This window comes from Anopheles coluzzii, chromosome X, assembly GCF_943734685.1.
Source record: "Anopheles coluzzii chromosome X, AcolN3, whole genome shotgun sequence".
Classification (NCBI taxonomy): Eukaryota; Metazoa; Arthropoda; class Insecta; order Diptera; family Culicidae; genus Anopheles; species Anopheles coluzzii.
The window spans coordinates 357,353-374,870 of NC_064669.1; the positions used below are offsets into that span (position 1 = coordinate 357,353).

The 17,518-nt window shown below is 46.0% G+C and overlaps 2 protein-coding genes across 18 annotated transcripts in view; one reads left to right on the top strand and one right to left on the bottom strand.

Moving 5' to 3' along the window:
- The window catches only part of LOC120960639 (calcium/calmodulin-dependent protein kinase type II alpha chain), a 31,162-nt gene extending 13,728 nt beyond the window's left edge, over window positions 1-17,434 (top strand). For 3 of the 11 annotated variants that reach the window (XM_049608261.1, XM_049608268.1, XM_049608248.1), the window contains exon 2: window positions 7,217-17,434. In XM_049608261.1, the coding sequence (XP_049464218.1) occupies window positions 8,115-9,587 (1,473 nt within the window). In that variant the 5' untranslated portion in view covers window positions 7,217-8,114 and the 3' untranslated portion in view covers window positions 9,588-17,434. Of the gene's footprint in view, window positions 1-2,857; window positions 3,027-4,719; window positions 4,815-5,635; window positions 5,657-7,216 lie in introns of those variants that run through there. The other 8 variants (XM_049608273.1, XM_049608259.1, XM_040384367.2 and 5 more) reach the window with 6 other exon arrangements.
- The window catches only part of LOC120953861 (histone acetyltransferase p300), a 277,036-nt gene that overhangs the window by 230,785 nt on the left and 28,733 nt on the right, over window positions 1-17,518 (bottom strand). The window lies entirely within an intron of this gene.

Below are 17,518 nucleotides of genomic sequence, written 5' to 3' on the forward strand. Positions count from 1 at the left end.
CTAGCTAGAACTGTAGTCTCACACTCGCACTGACGCTTTCCACCCGTTGGTCATGGCAGGTGCATGAGTTGAAGCTCCACAACACAAAAGGTGTAGCAAAATGTCCGATGTATACCGACTCGCATGACTGTTTGCATGTGTCTACTGTGCTGGGCTAGCTTGACTTGTTGGTGTAATTGGGGTATGTCTTCTGTCGTATTTGGGGAAACGGTTTACACCCGCAAACTGTCGTATTCCAGCATTCCAGGCCCGGATATCTTGCCGGATGTACCCAGTAGTCGTGCTAACACAACCATCAAAAGCACCAGATCACATGCCAATGCAGTGCAACGAAATTAAAAACAAAAAAATCAAAAACCAAGCGAGAGCATCATTTCAAGCATCAATCATCGGTGTGCAGTAGGAACGTTGCAGACCCAGTGGTAGAGCCGGTCGTCGGTTGGAAAATGTGCTCAGGAAGACATTACAGCGTTAGTCGCGGTTGAAGGATTCATCTGAAGCAGCTTCGTGCCATTGTTACTATCCGCTCGCTAAGTGTTTCCTCGACCACATTCACATACCGCTGTATTAGCCTCCCCCCCCCCTCCCTCCTCACTTCTGTAAGTGTCACTGTCACAAAACGAGAGTGGTAATGGTGCTTCTTTTTTTGCTTTTTTTTGCGCAAAAAAGAGCATAAAAGTAGTACATCGTCCGACGGAACCACTTGCGCGGGTGTGTACGTCCTCTAACCCCTTTTGGTGCTGAGATGAGGAGGGGGAAGGGGAATCCATCGTATCGCGGGCACAACCACTAATCGCACCCGTTGTGCAATGGAAGCCCTACCGTCATAAGAGGGCAGGGGAGGGCGAGTAATGTGCCGTAACTACTTATATATTACTAGCTGGCCCGACAAACTGAATCATTCAAAAAAAAAAAAGTAAAATATTCCATTATTGCTTTGTTACTTGGGATTGTTGTATCGTGCCCGTATCCCCTCTGGATCCGATCATCGAGTGTAAACCGCCAGGCACCTCACACCAAGTGTCAAAGTGCCGTATACAACACAACAACAATCCTGCTCTTTGTATGGGAGTTAGAAAATCATTACAGCAATTATCCGCAGTACGCGATACTCGATATACGCGAATTCGCAGTACGCGATTCCTCTAAATTTGACAGCTCCATGTGTTTTTTGCAAATATTTTATTTTTTTTAAATATTTTATGCTCTTTTTGAGTTTCCTTAGTGTTCTTAATGCATTTTGCATTAAATTTGTGCAAAAGATACCTATTTTATAACAAAAAACTTCAATGCAAAACTCTGTGACGCTATATTTCAACCCTTGAACAGGTAGTGTAAACTATTTTTCTATAGGAATCCGCTATACGCGAAAACTCGAGATACGCTATTGCGCTCGGTCCCGTACGATAGCGTATATCGGATAATGACTGTATATAGATACCCCAGACGCGCGAGCATTCGAATTGCGGGCGCCCGGTGTCCTGGTGTGGCACTACATTGGCCCCGGGTACTTAACGGCAAAGTGTATGTGTGTGTATGTGTGTGTGTGAGTGGAGAGGCCCTCGCTCAGGCTTTCAGGTCGTCGTGTCGTCATGTACCTTCTTCTGCTCCTCGGGCTGGTGGTGTGTATCGCATCTAGTGCCTTATTTTACGCGCAGTTTCGACGGAAGCAACCATCGTTGGTCTGGTGGTTTGTGCGAGGCAAAAGACCTTCGGGACAAAAAGCCAGTCGACCCGAAGCGTGCTGAGTGTGTGCTTCAATCGATATATGGTGGGGTGAGGGAGGAGGTTGGAGAAAAGCGAGTCCCCCATGTCAAGTCAACGACGAGTACCAGTGGATCCTTTCGAGGGGTTTTCGGTTTTGATGGCCCATAATGCACTTTAGTATATGTTCGTGTTGTTGTACGTGTGTGTGTGTGTATGTGTGCGCTCGAGAAAAGGCTGTAAAAGCTGCTACGGATAACCTTCGAAGAGCAAACGCCGTACACACAGAGACAGCAGGGGTACCGCATAGAGCGATATAGCGAAGGTACAAGGCGCTACCCCGGGAAGCTCCAGAGTGGTTTAATCTAAAATGATGATTGTATAATTAATGATGCATGCGGTTAGAAGAAGGTAAGCCAATCAGAAGAGGGGCGAACCGTGTGCGCATATAGAGCTAGTTTCGTTACTACTTGGCTCTGTTTTTCTGCACTTGGTTGGTCCGAAATGTCATGCCAATTTCGTTACTTATGCATGGCGGTCTAGTAGGAGATCGATGAAAAGGGCGAAAAAGGACGAAGCAACTTCGCTTTGAAAGTTTATTTTCTGTGTATATATATGTGTGTGTGTGTGTGTGTGTCGACTTTCGGGACACACCTCCAAGAGAGATTGGCGCTTGCTTGGGGAGAAGTCGGCGAGTCGATCAGTCGAATGTTGGTTCAAAACCACCCACCCTCCACATTATAAATACTCATCCACTCATCTGTGAGTTTCGCTGAAGGTATTTGATACACAACAGATAGATGAAGCAGCACAATAGCTGGAAATGAAGCCAATGCTAAACGTACCAATTGGATCCATTTTCCATGAAGAGTGTGTCGGACAGGTCGGACATATCTGACGAGCGGCGTGTTCCGTGCCTCCCCCTACATTCCTGACAAGAAATTGGGTGTAATGCTATATTCGCTCTCTTGTGCTTCATGTAAATCTCTCTCGCTCGCTCGCTCTTCTTCTCTCGTTCTCTCTCTCTCTCTCTCTCTCTCTCTCTCTTGCTCTCTCTCTCTCTTATACACACACACACACTTTTTCTCTGCTCTTCCGATGAACAAAGATGCAGGAGAAGATTTACAGAAAAAGACACCTGTGTGATTTGCGTCGCGCGTTTTCCGGGCAAATAGAGCAGCGCCATTCTCGAGCACACGGTCACGGCGGTACGATTAGCGGGGCCCTAGCAGCAGTTGTGCAATCGACGCTCTGCCGGGTGACTGGGGATTGGCTGCAGGCCGACTCGCTGAGCTAGGCCTATCGTTCCAGCGCCTATTGTTGTAAGTAATCGAAAATCGCCCGGTCACGGAACACGGGGGCCATTTTTCAATTTCCGCCCAAGTGTCCGGTCCGGGGACTCCGTTGTAGCTTTCGCTGACAAAAGGACTCAGGGATTGGGGGGGGGGGGGGGATATGCAGTGAAGTGGAGATATTTTGTATCCCATGTACCAAAAGTGCCAGAAATACATCTGCCCGGAAAGAGGATGGTGACGGGCGCCTGGAGCACTTATAGCCTCGGTATGGATGGACGCCACCAAAGCATGGAGAAGCGTATCGTTATTTCCTTAGTTATAACTTCAGCAGGTTTTCAAGTCGTGTGTTCGATGCTTCTGATTTTGAAAGTTCGGGAGCAGTACTAGTGCGTGGAAGGGATGGGCAGTGTGGCTTTAGGAGACCGAAACAAAGAAGGGATGCTCCCAAAAGTTTGTCGGTCGAGCAAATTTGCATGATACACTATATAGATGTGTGTGTGTGCGTGCGTGTGTGTATGTGTGTGTATGTGTTTGTATATATATATATATATATATGTGTGTGTGTGTGTGTGTGTGTGTGTGTGTGTGTGTGTGTGTGTGTGTGTGTGTGTGTGTGTGTGTGTGTGTGTGTGGATCTGCAAAGTTGAAACAAAACCATTCGAGAGCGAGAGACAGGTGCAGGCACAGAAAATCGATCCGAATCCGGAAAAAAGGTACTACGACCACACATATCCGTCGGGCCACAGAGACGTCGTCGGGGTGCGTGCCGGATATCCATACGAGCCCGAAGTAACATTCGAGCACCGCGACAACACGCTCTAATGGTGGTGGCGCCATCGCACAGCAGTACCTCACCGTTTCCACCTTTTTTGCGATTCTAATCTTCGGAATCGATCATGGACAAATTTCGATCCAATTGTAAATGGTGCCGCGCTTCTCGCTTATGTGACATGCTTTACTTCGCGTGGAAGATCTCTTAATAAAAAAAAAAAACGAAACAATGTAACTACCTTGGGAATTTCGGGGATCTCCGTCACCGGGTATCAGGTGACTGCTGCTGTTGCTGGTGAATGTACCCGGGGAACACATAGAGAGTAGGTATCTACGCTCGAAAATATATAGCCCCAATGTTGATGATGATGATGATGATAATGATGAATGATGATTTGATTATCAGTAACTGGTTATCCCTTTGAATCTATTGTTACATCTCAGCAGTTCGATCGTCTCCATCTCTCGCTCTCTCTCTCTCCCTCTCCCTCTCTTTCCCTCTCTCTCTCTCTCTCTCTCTCTCTCTCTCTCTCTCTCTCTCTCTCTCTGTCTATGTCTCTCTATTTTTCTCTCTCTTTATTTCTCGCGTGCATATTAACGGACATGGCTGAAGAATATGGATATCTGCGATCGAAGAAGGTGTAATCCCCGTGTGTTGCAGTACCAACTTCCCATGCAGGGGAGGAGATCTGTGTAGTAGGGACACAGCACGAAGCGTACAATACGCATGAGCAATACAGTTGTACAAGTACGAGGGTTAGTTGCTTGGGTACGCGTAGATAGCTATATACGTGTGTGCAAGTGGTGCCCTTTTTTGGTGTGTGTGTGTGTGTGAGAGAGAGTTTTGTGTGTATGGTTCCACTCAAAATACCAACCGAAAAAAAAAAAAACGTTCCTAGGAGCTTGAGTTTTTCAAACGCTCGCGCTCTCGCTCTCTATCCTCCCAGCAGCTCAATACGCGGTTCTCCTTTCGGGCGAACTGGTCGGTTGCTGTGTGTGTTGCCTGTCTCGGTGTGTTCTGTCGGGCAGTTTGATGCTAGAAAGGTTTGTGTGTCGGCCTGAGCAAAAGTATAAAAATACATCCAGAGTGCGCTTCTCCGCTAAATTTACGGTGTCAAAATCGGGTTGCAAAGAAGAACCGTGCTTGTTGCTTTCCGTGCGCTGCTTCTTCTTTCGCTTCCCCTTTTTCTCCCAGGCCAACCACCGATTGCTGTTGTGTGGTGTATTCTGTGGTCGTCCTCGCCGTTGGGAAAATGAGGGGTTTTCCTCGCACGCGCTCCCACACGATACTTCCCGTTGTTGTAACCACCGTTCGCATATTTATGGCTTGTGCTCACGACTCAACAACACTCTCTCACCCTTCCACGCAGCCGCATCACTGCGCACAGAAAGATTACCCATCAACAAAACCCTCAGATTGCGCTGCTCAGGCCTCGATGGGCCTCGACTCTCGGCTGGTGTGAATGTGTTACTGTGTGTGTGTGTGTAGACTGGCCGTGTTTGTGACACAACTGTCAATGTGCTCCGCGCGTCACCTTCGCTGACACATCCTTTACTCTAGCGCCTGCTATCCATCTCTTGGTGTATGGCTGGGTTTTCCCTGTAGTGTACGAAAATCATTTCATTCTTCTCTCTCGCTCGCTCCGCTCCGCTCTTTCGCTTTGTTGCGCCGTGCTTGCGTGTCTGCATCGGATTGGTATTGATTGATTGCCGAACATCGCTGATTGCCCATCGACGACCGTCGGCATTTGTTTTTGTACCGAGCAGCTCCCGCTCTGTTGCCGCCACCACCACCTGTCGCTCGTGCACGCGAATGTCAGGTAATCGAATTTCGTATCCCGCAAAGCACAGGATCCGGAGGCACACGCGCGCTCCCCCAGGTGTAGGTGTGTATTGCTGCTGCTGTGCGAGTGGGTGTATTGGTATTGGGTGAATAATTTAATAAAGCGAAACCACCGACTACCCTACCGCAGGTGGTTCGCCATTGATCGTCCACTGCTGCGATGGAAGAAACGGACATATAGATTTACTGCTATGTTAGTGTCTGTGTTAGTGTATGAGTGTGCCCTGAGCTTTTCCAGGCGCTTAGAAGCTTACCATATGGTCGCTGTTGGAGCCTCTCGTCCTCACATCCCCGCAGAATATCCTCAACGCACGTACATGTCCCGTTGTTGTGATGCACTTCTGCGGTTGACGTTGACGACTGCCCCAACCATTCCCAACCCAGCAGGTCCTTCCCGAGAAGCATAAAACATGGCACCTCTTCGCTGCTTGGGGAGTTGAGAGGTAGAGCGAGAGATGAGGATGAAGTGGGGAAGCAATCATTTATTCGTATAAAAAAAAATGTTGAGCGGAAAGTTCAGACTGCCGCCCCTGCTGTGTGTTCAGACAGACGAATCGAATTCTTTGCGATTAGGATGAGATTTGGTTTACCACTCTGTATTGCTTTTTCCTTGGGCCAGGGGGTGGGTGGGCGGGAGGTGGGGGGGGGGGAGTGAGGGGGTACAGCAACCTGGCGGGGTAAAATTGCGGGGATCAATTTATATGGCCTGTCATTTATACTTTGCTCAAAGTGTGCTGTTACCTTTTGATATCGAATCGATTGGCTCTGGAGCAGTAGAGGATTTGGTGGACTTGACTGCTGGGCGAATGGGCTATCCACAAATCAATAAAACTAGCTATCTCTTCTTGTTCACTGGCGGACAACGATAACCTCTTTGTGTGTGGGTGTGTAGGACAAAAGCATTGAAGAAGTACGCACCATGGACCATTATTTCGCGTCCGACTGTATGGTGTCTTACAGCCACCAGTCCCCCCTTAGATTTGATGGCGATTCACGTCTTCTCGTGTAAAAAAGTGGTTCCAGCACGATCGGCTATTAGCTTTATAAGGAATTTATATTATATACTTCACGTAACCAAGCGAATCACAATTCCCTCTATAGTAAAGATCTTACCTGTGGGAGATAACGCTTGAGGTAAATGAAAAGTTGCTATAGTTCAGCAACCACTTTGTCATTAGAATCCTTTTGATTTGAACGATTAGCTAATAAAACCGCTGGTGAATGGTTAACAACAGAGATAAAGTACCGTAAGTCTGACGTCCTCGAGACCATTCGATGTGGCCCGCAATTCCTTGAGAAATAAATCAAGCACAATTTGATTTCTTATATGTTTTTTTTATATATTTGCAAGCGTGCGTAGCGCTCAACTCGATGGTAAATGTGATTGTATCGACAAATATATCATCCCCATTAAATGTAGATCATTCTAACGTCCATAACTGTTTACTAGTCACTATTTTATGCAGCGTTTTGGCCCTCCGTAGTCAACTGAGTTTGGCATCGCTGGTCTACCAATATATGTCCGCCAATGCGCACCCTGTACACTTCTCGTTGCATAATTTCTAATACAACTCGCCGTTTTTCGTTTGCTTGTCCATTTCAGCAGCGTTCAGTGTGATTCAGATTCGGAAGTGGAAATAAAACCGACCCACCAGCAACTAGCAGCCCCCATTCTCGAGGCCAATTGTGGTGCGCGAACGTGGCAATAGGTGTGCTAGCAGAGCGACGCCAGTTTGACAGCTATACAGTATCATGTTTGGCAAGGTGCTACAGCAGCAGGAACGCTCAGCATCCAAGACCGGACAACTCACGATTCAGCAATCGTACTCATCACGCCGCAGCGCGCGACTCATGTGTCAGTGAGGAGTCACCGTCAGAACAGCGCCACACGAACCAATCAATCAACAGATCAGAATCAAACTAGCGCGAATTCAAGCGACCCACCCCACAAGCGCCGCGTGACGAAGGAAGAGAGGAAAGCAATAGAGCAAACAAAGGGGTAGGAGTTAAGGGTACGAGTGAGGCTAGATTTGTTAAGGTTGCCCGAAGGCAACAATAACAGGTGCTACGGTGTGCGGGTGAAGTCCTACACGTTCACGCAGGTCAACATTCTGTGCTCTGGACGGTGTTAGAGATACCGAGATATCCCAGTAAGCGGGTGTTACGTACGGAAGCGGAACTCTGCTTGCTGCGTAGTGTGTCGTCCATTTGCCGAGGAATTACCCAACTGGGCTATTTCGCTTCCCATCCGCTACAGTGCGGTGGTACAGTGCGTGTTTGTTTGTATGTGTACGAGATAAAAAGGGAAAGGGAGAGAAAGAAAGAGATAGAAAGAGAGAAAAAGGAAAGAGAGAGAGAGAGAAAGAGAGAGAGAGAAAGCGAGAAGATAACGAGTAACGAGAGTAAAACAGTGAGTGAGAACAATCGATCGTACGGTTGATTTCGTCCAATCCGCACCACCACCCGTCCCCCCCACCATCACCTACAACCCAGTGACCAACATGGCGGCCCAGCCAGCGTGCACACGCTTCTCCGACAACTACGAGCTGAAGGAGGAGCTCGGCAAGGGCGCCTTCTCGATCGTGAAGCGGTGCGTGCAGAAGTCGACCGGGTTCGAGTTTGCGGCGAAGATCATCAACACGAAGAAGCTGACGTCGCGCGACTTCCAGAAGCTCGAGCGGGAGGCCCGGATATGCAGAAAGCTACAGCATCCGAACATCGTACGCTTGCACGACAGCATCCAGGAGGAGAACTTCCACTACCTAGTGTTCGATCTCGTGACCGGGGGCGAGCTGTTCGAGGACATCGTCGCGCGCGAGTTCTACTCGGAGGCGGACGCGTCCCACTGCATACAGCAGATCCTAGAGTCAGTGAACCACTGCCATCAGAACGGTGTCGTCCATCGGGACCTGAAGCCGGAGAACCTGTTGCTGGCGAGCAAGGCGAAGGGTGCGGCAGTGAAGCTGGCCGACTTCGGGCTGGCGATCGAGGTGCAGGGCGACCAGCAGGCGTGGTTCGGGTTCGCCGGCACGCCCGGCTACCTCTCGCCGGAGGTGCTGAAAAAGGAGCCGTACGGGAAGGCGGTCGACATCTGGGCGTGTGGCGTCATCCTGTACATCCTGCTCGTCGGCTACCCGCCGTTCTGGGACGAGGATCAGCACCGGCTATACGTGCAGATTAAGGCGGGCACGTACGACTACCCGTCGCCGGAATGGGACACGGTGACGCCCGAGGCGAAAAGCCTGATCAACCAGATGTTAACAGTGAACCCGTACAAGCGCATCTCGGCCGCCGATGCCCTGAAGCACCCGTGGATCTGCCAGCGCGAGCGCGTCGCCTCGGTCGTCCACCGACAGGAGACGGTCGACTGCTTGAAGAAGTTCAACGCACGCCGCAAGCTGAAGGGTGCGATCCTCACCACCATGCTGGCGACCCGCAACTTCTCCAGCAAGAGCATGATCGCAAAGAAGGGCGACGGCTCGCAGGTGAAGGAGTCGACCGACTCCTCCAGCACCACGGTCGAGGACGATGACTGTAAGGCGCGCCGGCAGGAGATCATCAAGATTACCGAACAGCTGATCGAAGCAATAAACAACGGCGACTACGAGACGTACACGAAGATCTGCGACCCGCACCTGACCTCGTTCGAGCCGGAAGCGCTCGGCAACCTGATCGAGGGCATGGACTTCCACAAGTTCAACTTCGAGAACGTGCTCGGCAAGAGCAACAAGGCGATCAACACCACCATCCTGAATCCGCACGTGCACATCTTCGGCGAGGACACCGCCTGCATCGCGTACGTCCGGCTGACGCAGTACATCGACAAGCAGGGCCACCCGCACACGGTCCAGACGGAGGAGACGAGGGTGTGGCATAAAAAGGACAACAAGTGGCAGAACGTCCACTTTCACGGTAGCCGCAACGGCAGCTTTAGCAACACCGCGACGCAATACGACTTTGTCAACCACAAGTAGATCGGCCATCCTCGGTGGTAGTTCGAGACGGTGGTACTCTGCGGCAAAGGGGGGGGTGTGGTACGGCAGCGGCAGCGTACAGCAGCTACTGCAACCATTACTATTACTACTACTACTACTACTACTGATACTACTGCTACTACTACTGCTAGTACTATTACTTACAACTACTGCAAACCAAACACTTTTTCGCTTGTAAGATTGAAGCAATCCACGACGACGACGCCGACGAAGCAAGGGGAAAGCGAGGGGAAGGGCGAGGGAGAGGGGGGGGAATGGAGAGGAATCACAACAAATGTCATGGAGCGGGGAAGCAGGGAAAGGGAACGAAAACGGAAGGCGAAGGCGAACCAAATCACGCGAGTTGGTAGTATATCACCACGGTGAACAATGAAGTAATCAGATGAAATCGCAAAATCGTATATTTATTGAGGAACTTCAAATTTTCTGCCTCATACCTTTTCTCTTTTTGATGCACCAAAAAACAACAAACACACGTGAAAACAAAAAATGATGGCAAGGCAAACACAAAAAAAAAAACAAATAAACAAGTTAAAAATGCTCCAAAAAAACAAAAAAAAAACAACAAAGAAACAAACACATAAACACCATCACACACGCATACGCAATCCTTTTTCCATTTGCACTTTGCTCTTCTTAAATACATTTTCCCTCCAACGACCAATGCAACTCCTTTCGCTCCTACGCCCCATCTCTACCCCCCCCCCCCCCCACCCCCACCCCCATCTCTACTACACTCATCTCGCTTGCTTCCATCGTCCTGTTGCACCCTTTGAACATTTAAAAAGCATACAAACACACACACACACACACATACACACGTACGCACATTTACATTCTTCTTAAGGTTAAGGATGGGCAACCTAATGGAGCCGCGCGCCAAATTTGCAATTGAACTGTATTTCGCGATCACACGATTATCGCTAAAGAGCTTGGGGGGAGTGGCCGAAGGAGAATGCTGGGCTAGTTGGTTTGCTAACCTGGAGGATGTTCCGATGCAACACGGTTTTTGGAAAGTATGGCCATTGATTGTTGTTTCTTTGACTGAATGTTTAAACGATGCTTGCCAAACATAAACACGAAACTATCTTGCCATTCAACTAAAGAAGAGTTTGGTTTCTTTGTTAATGTTTAATTTTAACGTTATTTAATATGTTTAATGGAATGAAATGTGCAGTTTATCCGACTCTGGTGCGCTGGTGCGAGATGGTTCACGCATCCAGTGTAGGGCATTGTTTTTTTTTTACAAAACCGCCGGTTTTACAGCCCACCTTGTGTTTAGCTAGCAACAAAGAACCCGTCAGCTTCGTCATTTCAAATTTGTTTCGCGGGCCAGAGGTTGTTTGCGCTCTTGGAAAATTCGAACTAGAAACATACACGCAAGCAATTGAAGAGGCACGGCGGCAAGATAAATCATTATCTGGAAATTCTGGAACAGGCAGGCATACGCAGATTGCGGCGCCACTTCATTACGCAACGATAATAACAAGCTTACAGCGTGAAGAACAACTTTTACTGTAGTACACACGAACGTAACGTCTCTTCAAACGGCTGTGTCAAACGTGAGCCAGGCAAACGTTACTTACTCGTTTACTCACGCTTCGACAACGGTCAGCAGTGGACGATGCACACGGGCGAATGTACGCAACCGTATTCGTATTGCGATGTTGTTGTTGTTTTTTGTTTCGTCCAGTTTATTATTATCGTTGTTATTCAACGGTGTGCGATTCATGCGTTGAGATAGGCACAGGGACAAGCGGGCGGGGGCAGTGGAAGATTGGAAGGATGTAGACGAGAAACGCGTCCACTCACTTGCGTCGGCATGGATGCTCCGTAGCTCTGTCCGTATATCCGTAGCTGCTCAATTTTAGCGCACTCCAGTCTAGCAATCAACACACATAACACACATGTCTGCGAGTGAAACAAAGAACGAAAACCCCAACACAATCGTGCGGAAGAACAGAACCATAGTGCAAAAAACAGAAATAGTAGTAGTACGAACCGAAAGTAACAACATACACGAACACACACACACACACACACACACACACACACACAGAAACATGGACGCACGTATCCATACGAGGAGCAGGCGTAACGAGAACAAGAAACACAAACCTGGTAACGGTTAGGACCATTCTTGCCGACCATTTAGCATTTTAATCGTGTGTCCCACCTTTACGGCTTTCGCATTTTCCGGGACGAAAGTGAGGAGGGAAATGTTTGCGTTGTGCATTTACGTGTTTGTGAGTGCCATGTGTTGCGCGAGTTTTTTTTTGCGAAAGGGAAGAGTGTTTGGATTTTTCCTGCAAGATTGCGTTCCATCTCTGACAGGAAGGAAGCAAATATAAGCTCATCCAATATGCGACGGTTAAGTAATATGCAACAAAGCACGCTGATAGTGAAACAAAAAACAAAACAAAACAAAATCTCCTAACACCCACGCACACAGACATGCACTCACATGGACATTTTTAATTGATGTCTCTTTTGGTAACGTTTCAATGAGCAGAAACACGGGAAGACCTAGACGAATTGAGAAAAAGAAAATCCAGATTGACAATGTTTAGCGCTCTCACCGGCCCTTTAAAGTAGGGCACACGAATGGTGAAAGGTGAAATTGCAATTTGGGACTATTCATACCGATGCTGTGTGTCTGTGTGTTTGTGTGTGTGTGTGTGTGTGTTGGCGAATGGTTTGTATAGGTGCGAGCATTTAAAACCAATCCGCTCCTTTGCTATTTGTATCCTTAGAAGAAAAAGGAAAAATTAGGCAAGATTCCTTGCCCCCATCGAAAGATGGTGAAAGGAAGTGCTCACTTGCAAAAATAAAAAATAGAAGAAGGAAAAAAAAACATCACCAACAAACACAATAGCTAATTCGCTTCACAACACAGCACACTCAGTACGATGGAAAGGAACTCACCCCGCTAGAGTAACGTACGATTACAATTTCAAGTTCACGACCGCGACGCTGTAAACGAGCTAGTGAGCAGCCACGAAGCGTATGCAAGTATTTGTACAAATACGCAAACACACAGCACATACATACACACAGTAACGGATACACGAAGAAGAAGAACGAAGCGGACATTACTGTACTGCTGCACACATCTACAGTATCGCGGATAGGAAAAGTAGCCGCCGCTCCATCACGACGCATCCATCACACGCTTGCTAAGATGTAACCAGTACGAGAAAGTTGCACAGAGCGAACGGGCAAAGCAAAGGGCAGCGCAGGTAGGGCAGCACGGAGGAGAAATATAAACACAAAACAACCAACATATTATAAATCTTGTGGGAGACAACTTGGGGAACACAGAACGATCGTAGCTATTTTACATAAATATTTAACAGAGAGGCAAAAATAGTACCAGCAGCGTGCGGGAAGAAAGGTGGCAACGGCGAGCCGAATGGAGAAGGAGACGCATAAAGATGAGAGAGAGAGAGAGAAAGGGAGAGAGAGAGAGAGAGAGAGAGAGAGAGAGAGAGAAAAAATAAAAATAAAATAATAGTGAACCGATGAATCTATGACCAGGGGGGAGGGGTGCAGTGAAAACCACACGAAACGAAATAAAAACAAGAGCAGAACACACACACACACACACACACACACACACACACACACACACACACACACACACACACACACACACACACACACACACACACACACACACACACACACACACACACACACACACACACACACACACACACACACACACACACAGAAGAAGTGATGTTTTAGATGATTTTGCAGTCCTTTGCACACTGGTGGTGTTGCATCGCCTAGCAAAGACAGGCGAGAAAGACAGAAGGGCAAACGAAAAAAAAACAAAACAAAACAAATAGAACTAAAAAAAACAAAACTATCGAAATAACCAAACAAACACATAATTTCAACAGAACCACACATGCAGTGCACGAAATCTTATTACCAAACAGGTGGCACACACACTCCGTACCCCACAACAACAAACAGTGTGGCGTGTGGAGGGGGGGGGGGGGGGAGGGGGCGAGAGGTGGAACGGGAAGGCGAAGCCGGGAAAACTTTTTCCCCGCTTGTGACGCGCACGGTCCATTTAGCGTGCACCCCCCCCCCCCCACCCCCTCATTTCGGCAAGATGGTTTTCTATAGTTTCCAGTTTCGAATGACAATCAGCCCGACGAAGCTAGGTTCAGTTTCATGATATGCTTTGCTATTTGTTTTACGTGTAAGTGTGTATGTGTGCGTGTATATATATATAATCTATCTTTTGAATTGCACATTTTTCGTCTGTTATGATTTCTTCCGTCACGTTTGATTCGAAATCTTTCCGCTGGCGTATTTTACCGGTTGCTGCATTCTTACATGATTATTTTGTTTGCTATGCTTTTTGATCAGTGCGTTTCCCCCCCCCCCCCCCTGTTTTATTTGGCTACATGCAGTATTTTGTTCGCTCATTGTTTCCGGTGGAGGGGTCGTACGTGTTTGTGTTGTTATGTTAATTTTTATAAGGAGGTTCTGTTTTCTGTTTTCCCTTTCCTTGTTTACTGTGATTTCTGTGGCGGCTTGTATTGCACGGATAAGCTGTTAAAATGGATTTGATCCATCTTCGAAACCCAAGTGTTCGATCGTCTGCGTGGGTGAGTGTGTATGAGTATGGATGTGAAAAAAAAAAAAAATGGACGAAACTGTTTTCATTTACTCTAACTTTGTGTATCAAATTATTTAATGCTATCGTTACGTCAGGTTCTTTGTGCTGTGGTATTACTAAACGTTAAAACTATACCCGAAAACAATAGATTAAACGCGGGAGAGCAAGCAGTGAGAATACAATACCAACTATAACTGGAAGCCGAAATTATAATGTGAAAGACAACTAAATGCATACGCTCAGCAATACGGATTAAGTGTAACAACTAATTAACACCATCTTCTTGTCGTTGTTGTATTCTAATGCAGTGAACACGTGTGTGAGAGAAAGAGAGATTGAGTTACGCAAAAAAGAAAGGATTAAATAAGCAAAGGAACAAACGAAAAACTAAACAACAAACACAATAAAAGGTAACAACAGACATCAATACAACAAGAGTAAACGCTCTCTGTCATATAAACACACGCGCCCGCACCACAGTGCACCAAGCTATAGGGAGCTAAAAAATCTGTTAGGTTGCTTGGAACAGGAAAACACAAAAATACACACTTATGGATATGTATAGGCTGTACACAGGTACACACAAAATCGAGAAAAACAAAACCTATCTACTATTCAAACCAACCCACAAACAAATCCTTGAAAGAGAATCTCGAAGCAGTACCGGCTAAAACAGAACACTAACGAAAGGTAGGAAGAGATTAGTAGAGAAAAAAAAAAGATTTAACAAAAAAAAAAAGAAAGAAACAGATCAAATGACATGTAAATCTTGCAAATTTGTAGTTTAAAACAATGGCACGCCAAACAAGCAAGCCAAAATGCGGGAAACGAATACTTATTCCCGTTGTTTTCCCCCCTGTTTACAATTCTCATCCCTTCTCCTTATACTTTAGTTCCTTTGCTCTCTTTCTTTTTCAACAATAACATATTATACTCTCCCCGTTTCTATTGCTATTCCTTATTCCTGTCAAACGGACAAACACATATAGCAACTTATTGAACGTGTGTTTATAAGCGAGTGAACGAACGTTAAAGCGAAAAGAGAAGGGCATGGGGAGCTGCATTGGAATAAGGAACGGTGGTTTTGTGCATAAAATTGGTGCATTTTGCAACCCACAAGGTACGTTTTAATGTTTCCCGAATGGAGGAATGTTCGTGCGTGTGGGGCAGTATTTGTTAGCAACAAAGGACGTATGAACAACTAACTTAAACTGAATTTAAATAACATATATCTGATCCAACGAGGAAGGATAGCAAACAACAACAACAACAACAAAAAAGAAAAAAAGAAAGAGAGAACATACGCGAAAGAAAGTAGCAAACACAAACAAGGAGAATAAAACACGAGCAAATTTAAGAATTGGTAAGGGCACGGAACACAAGAACACGAATGTAGGTACAAACATATGTATGTACGGCCTTGCATGCATGTATATATGTATGTATGTATGTATAATATCGCGTCACTGTGCTGTGTTTAAATGAATGTAACCTATTTCGTTGGTTTGTTTCCAAACTTTTTCATTTTCTTTTGAGAGCTGCTGCAAAGCGAGCAAAAGAAAGCAGAAGAAGCTAAGGCAAGGAAACACATTAGAAGCAAACAAACCGAGCAAAAAGATGGGAGACGGAGGAGAGGAAGTAAAATGCTAAACAAAGCAAGCATATTTAGAAACATTAGATAGAAACATAGAATTATTTGTATCTCATCCCCTCTCCCTTTCCCCATTGTGAAATTGTGCAACATTTCTCTCTCACTCTCTCTCTCTCTCCTTCTTGATGGCACACTAGCAGGGCGCCTCCTTCGGTGCAGGAATTCGATTATAGTGTGTGTGTGTGTGTGCTCTCACTCCCACATTCAGTGAGTGATGTAACGAGACGAAATAAAACAGAAACAGAATAAACTGCAGAGCAAACGTACACGCAAGGCAAGCGAACATGTATTCACGAAAAACTTCGTTTTTCATTCGTCTCTTTTTTCTTGTGACGTTGCAAATCCAGATTAAAGAAACACGAAAAAAAAAATAGTAATGGAAAATAAGTAACAAATAGATGGAGCAAAATAACAATAGACAAATCTTGAGCGATTGCTCAGCAGCAATAGCAACAGTTACACAGATACACAACAGTAACAGCAAACATAAACCCGGACACAGACGGTTCTGACACACTCAGCTGCATCTTGTGACTCGTAATTACGAACAGAAATAGTCGAAAATAAGGCGTTTAACAAGGGATGCGATAAAGAGGTACACAAACATACAAATAAATGAGATGTAACGTGCAAGAAGATAAGATTACCAAAAAATAATTTTAAGTATTTAAGGGATAAAGGAGATAACAAACAAAGGAAGAAAAAACACATACATGAGTAAAAAAAAAAGAAACTAACAAACGAAACAGATAGTTCGCAAGCCATAATTACCGCATAATAAATGCATAATAGCGCAAAAGAAACACAAACACAGAAACAGCGAGAGCGAAAGCGAAAATGCAAAATGATTAAAACAGATGAAGAAAGAGTGAAAGCGAAGGCCGGAGATGGCAAGGGAGAATGAGCAACATTATGACACACACGTAAACTAACCAACATTTACGCAGAACAACAAAAGGATGCGTGTATGCTTAACACGAAGAGTGAACCATTGGAACAGAAAACGAAATAAATAATGATGGGGAAGAGAGATAGAGAGCGCGAGAGAAAGAGAGAGAGAGAGAGAGAGAGAGAGAGAGAGAGAGAGAGAGAGAGAGCGAGAGAGAAAGAGAAAGAGAGAGAAAAAGAGAGAGATAGAGAGAGAGAGAGAGAGAGACAGTGGTAGAAAGACAGTGAGAAAGAGAGAGGACGAGGTAGAGAGACAAAAGAAGAAGTGTAGCGAAGAGCACGAAAGAGAAGCATACATTAAATGACTTCGAATAATTGCAATGATAGTTACGAGAGACAAAAGAAAGAAGAAAGCAAACAACAAAAAAGGAAAGATAAAAAAAAAACAAAAGTACGCCTATCGTAGATTTGTGCTAACTACAAGTATATAAATCACTAAAACATTAGGCAGCGAAACTAATATTTCCAAGAGGTAAATCTAAAAAATTAATTTAACTAAGGCAACACGTCATAACAGATTATGCCACTAATCGTTTGTTATTATGTTTGTTACTGGGGTAAAATATAATCAATCACATCCTTCGACTAGCCCCGGGCTGTGTGCTTTGCTGCCTTTTTTTTCTGTCTTATCCTGCCGAAACACAATAATCATCAACTTCCCGTGTTCATCAT